The sequence below is a fragment of the Elephantulus edwardii genome, unplaced genomic scaffold (assembly GCF_000299155.1).
Source record: "Elephantulus edwardii isolate Elephantulus edwardi_28Jun2011 unplaced genomic scaffold, EleEdw1.0 scaffold00725, whole genome shotgun sequence".
NCBI classification, from domain to species: Eukaryota; Metazoa; Chordata; class Mammalia; order Macroscelidea; family Macroscelididae; genus Elephantulus; species Elephantulus edwardii.
In genome coordinates this window covers 40,361-44,896 of record NW_006400475.1, presented here as the reverse complement: position 1 = coordinate 44,896, position 4,536 = coordinate 40,361, and the positions used below count along the sequence as shown (strand labels likewise).

Genomic DNA, 4,536 nt, shown 5'->3' with positions numbered 1-4,536 from the left:
GGTCGGGTCAGAGCTGGTGTGCGCGGGGTCGCGAGCTGGGTCGGGGGGAGCGATGCGATACCTGAAGATGGGGGTCTTGGGTCAGAGCTGCAGGGCTGTGTCCCAATTCATGTCCACTCCCACCGTGTTGTGGTCTTGAACATCGAAGCATGCTTCATTTAAATTGAACCGCAGCTTATCTCTGAAAACTACATTTCTTATATAATGGGAGAAAAATACCCTCCATTACTCATGTCATTTTGAGAAATAAACAGCTAAAATTGAGACTTCTTGAAATATCATGGCTTTCAGGTCAAGACATACTGACTCTCACTAACAGTGAGGTACTTATTTCTTCTATGCTCTGCATCATTTAAGGATATAACAGATGAACAAAGAAAGTGAACACTCTTTAGTCAGCATGTAAGTAACAGAAAGTTTGCTCATTGAACAATTTGTTATTGAATGCCTTCTGGTAATGGATCTATTACTACATTGCAAGGTATTAAGAAAAGAATATATCAGACAGGGCCTTAGAACCCCAGAAGCTTATCTGCCCTGTGTATTCAGACAGATTTAAGTCAGGAAGATGTCTTAGTTTAACTTTCTCCTGAAGCATATCCTGAGACAAGGATTTTAGAACATGTAGTTATTTTAGAAGGTGTAGAGAGCTCTCGTGGCCTAGTCCTCCAGGCACACAGTTCGAGGCCAACAGTCACTCTGTGGAAGAAAGATGGGCAGTCTCCTCTGGTACAATTAGTTACCTCTGAAAACCCACCAGAGGGCCAGCTATAGGTTCCAACTCTACAGTACACAACAACAAGGAACATCAGTGTAGGAGAAGGGAGGTAAAAAAGGGAAAGGAAGGCAGCCATAAAGTTATATTAGTAAGACACCTTGTTTAGTCAACTTAGTTGCTACCAATATTCCAATGCATGTGTGCTGAGTTGAACAGCTCCATAGGATTTTTCAAAACTCTAACCTTTCAGAAAGGAGCTCTTTTGGTCCAGTGGTAAGAATCTATGTTGCAATCTCAAAGGCACACAGTTCAAATCCACCAGGTGCTCTGCGGGAGAAGGATGGGCAGTCTCCTCCCATGCTATGTGATTGTTGTCTCTGAAAAATCTGCTTAACGGTCACCTATGCGTCAGTTCTGACTCGATGACACATAACAGCAACAACAAAAAGCTTTCAGTAGCAGATCACCAGGACTGGGCAGATTCAGATTGCTAACTTTTCAGTTAGTAATCTGGCACTCGGCCATTTGCACCACCCTGGGCCTCCATATGACAACTATCACGTAGAAATTAGCTTATCACATAGAAATAAATCATGTGAAGAAATACTTGGAACTGGTGGAGAGAACCTGCCTACATTCTAACCTAAGAGGTAGGAGAAATAGACTAGAGTCATACTCTCAACTTTCATCAGTTATTCATTGAAAGGTCTTTCACAAACATTATCCCTAGCACTTCAGCCTGCCAGATACCTGGGCAGTATTGCCCTCTACATTTCTGGAAAAAAAAATCTCAGGCGCACAATGATATACATACTGACTGCTGTAAGTCATCCATTGCACACATAAAATAAATCCAGGGAATACGGACACAGAATTGACAGCACGTCTGTCATAGTAGGATTCTTGGTAGATGTAAAACTTGAAATACTATTTTTCTTCTCTCTCCAGGTATCTTCATGACCCTATCCCTGTTGTCCATTGTGTATGGAGCCATGCGCTGTAACATCCTAGCCATCAAGATCAAGTATGATGAATATGAGATCAAGATGAAGCCTCTCGCCTACATCTGCATTTTCCTGTGGAGGAGCTTTGAGATTGCCACTCGAGTTGTGGTTCTGGTCCTCTTTACCTCTGTACTGAAGATTTGGGTGGTGCTTGATGTACTTATCAACTTCCTGACTTTCTTCCTCCACCCATGGATCCTCTTCCGGTACAGTGGCTCCCCCTTCCCTGAGAACATTGAGAAAGCACTCACCCGGGTGGGCACCACCATCGTGCTATGCTTCCTCACCTTTCTCTATGCCGGCATCAACATGTTCTGCTGGTCAGCTGTGCAGCTGAAAATCGACAACCCAGACCTCATCAGCAAGTCCCAAAACTGGTACCGGCTGTTGGTATACTACATGCTGAGATTCGTTGAGAATGCCTTCCTCCTCCTCATGTGGTACCTTTATAAGACCGACATCTACATGTATGTGTGTGCACCCCTCTTGATTCTGCAGCTGCTCATTGGGTACTGCACAGCCATTCTCTTCATGCTTGTGTTCTACCAGTTCTTCCACCCTTGCAAAAAGCTCTTTTCCTCTAGTGTTTCTGAAGGCTTCCTGGCATGGCTGCGGTGTATGTCTTGTCCCTGCAAAATGTACAAATTCTGTGGGCCAGAAGGAAAGACAGACCAAAGGTCATCTGAAGAAAGAGATGACACCCCTTCTAGCAGTAAAGTCAGTTCTGCACCCAGCCAGATCTTGAATCCCGGAGAGCTCTCTGCTTAATGAGACCAGGGATTTCTTGGGGCACAGACATCTTGTTTTCTGGTTTGAGCCCTGTTCTTCATACAAGTAATGAGCCCTGCTAGCACTCAATGCTTGTGAGCTTGTGTGCTTCTCTGGTTTGTAGAACTCTTGGGCATGTGGGAACCACAAAGAGAAGCCAAGAAAACTTCTGTGTGTGGGAGGAAGCACCAAAGGCACCAGAGTTCCTTGACGAGTGTCCATATTCTTCCAGACATCACTGGCCTTTTCACTGGCAGTGTACCACAGACATTTGTCACACTGCAGGATGTTAACCCATGGAATTTGAATTGGGATAGTTTTTCCCATTAGATAGGATGAGGAGAGAGGCTTTCTTTTCAAGTGTTTTGATCTAGGCAACCTGATGATTTATTATCTGGTGCAGAGTTTTTGCCCAAGAGCTCTCCTGCTAATCACAGAAGGTTACTGGGCTTTTCCCATCAGCAACATCATTCCTGTTAGAGTTTACAGGGAAGGCTGTTCATGGTTTTCTTGTTTTTGTTTTGTTTTTAAGAAACCCATGCTCCATTCTTGTCTCATCTTTGTATATATTAGCTGCAACTACCCTGGCATGCTTTCACTCAGATACAATTGATTAAAGACCCTTGATTTGAAGATTTTATTCCCAAGGTCCCATGAATGTAATATTATACTCTAAATTTAGTTATCTAAATGGTAAAATTTTAGAAAAGCTATGTTTCTAAGATTTGTTGAAGCCATTCTGGATCAAGAGAGTTGTTAAAACATGAAAGTTAAGGAGACTTCTGTAAGAGTTCTTGCAATCTCAGTCCAGATTTCAAAGGTCAGCCTTGTACTGCAATTCTGTAAAATTTCTAAATGAATTTTCTAGAATTTGCCTTCTTAAAAAGAAGAAAATAAAACTCATAGTCTCCACTGTCCCTTCCCTTCTTTGCCTGCCAGGAACATTTTAGAAAAAATTTCCTTGGTTAATTTCAATTTCCTCTGGAAAATCCCATAGAAATCTCTCACTCAATCCAGGTAATAGAGTATTTGCATTATTTGGGGTGGGGGGAGGTTTCTGTCCTTGCCACCAGCTGGAGATTGACTTCAGAAGTATTTAAATTCTAAAAGGGCATGAAATAACTAGAAGATTGTCTTTCTTTGAATGTATTTTCATTGGGTATAAATATGAGTTAAGTTGAATGAGCTCTCCAGTTTTATTCTCTTATACCTTTAGATCCTCCATAGTGTTTCCTTTAATCTATTTATTTCATTAAAAAAATTATGCAACATATACTCAGTGTGTTGGAAAAGTGCCTGGATTTTGTGCTGTCATTTTTACCATTCAAATATTGACAATGAGTTTCCTGAAAATAGGTTAAGATCTCACTGATTTAGAATAGGGATCAGAGGAAAATAAGTGCACTCTACTTAGGGACTCTTGTTTTTACCCGGATGAATAGGGTCTCTGGCTCTGTTGACCTACAAAAGATATTTATCTGCTCATAAAAAAATTCTTACTGGTATTGATTTTATATGTAATTTGAATTGCAAAAATGCAATTTTATGCTCAATTTCCAGAGATTAATAAAATAGTATTCTTTCACAGGACTTATTTACAACATAATTTTTTTGCAGTCCTGTAGAAATTAACATGCATGCTCCTACCTGCAGAGCCTCCATTCTATTTTTATGAGGATTTTTTTTCTCATTTGAAATTTTTTTTGTCTTTTTTTGTGGTTTAATTTTATGAAGATATCTAGAAAAACTTTTTGGCTTATTTTTTCCTTAACTAAAAAATAATAAATCTACAAATCATTTATAAACTCCTTGTTAGTACATCATCTGTCACCTTTTTAATAGTAGTGAATTTATACAACCAAAAGGGCACTTCACACAACCCATACCCCTAGGTGGTAGTTATTGCATACCATTGCGTTGGAACTGACCCATACCTGACCTTCCAGTGAGTTTTCAGAGGCAGTAAATCAGATAGGAGAAGATTGCTCATCTTTCTCCCATATAGCAGCTGGTAGATTGTAATTATGTACCTTTGGATTGGCAGCT

The 4,536-nt window shown here is 40.5% G+C and overlaps 1 protein-coding gene across 1 annotated transcript; it reads left to right on the top strand.

Moving 5' to 3' along the window:
- Nucleotides 1-1,666: 1,666 nt before the first annotated feature.
- LOC102856474 (membrane transport protein XK-like) lies at nt 1,667-2,490 on the top strand (the record flags this gene model as incomplete). Its single annotated transcript, XM_006903415.1, has 1 exon — nt 1,667-2,490. A coding segment is annotated over one exon (824 nt), but the record flags the coding sequence as incomplete, so codon positions are not given.
- Nucleotides 2,491-4,536: the final 2,046 nt, after the last annotated feature.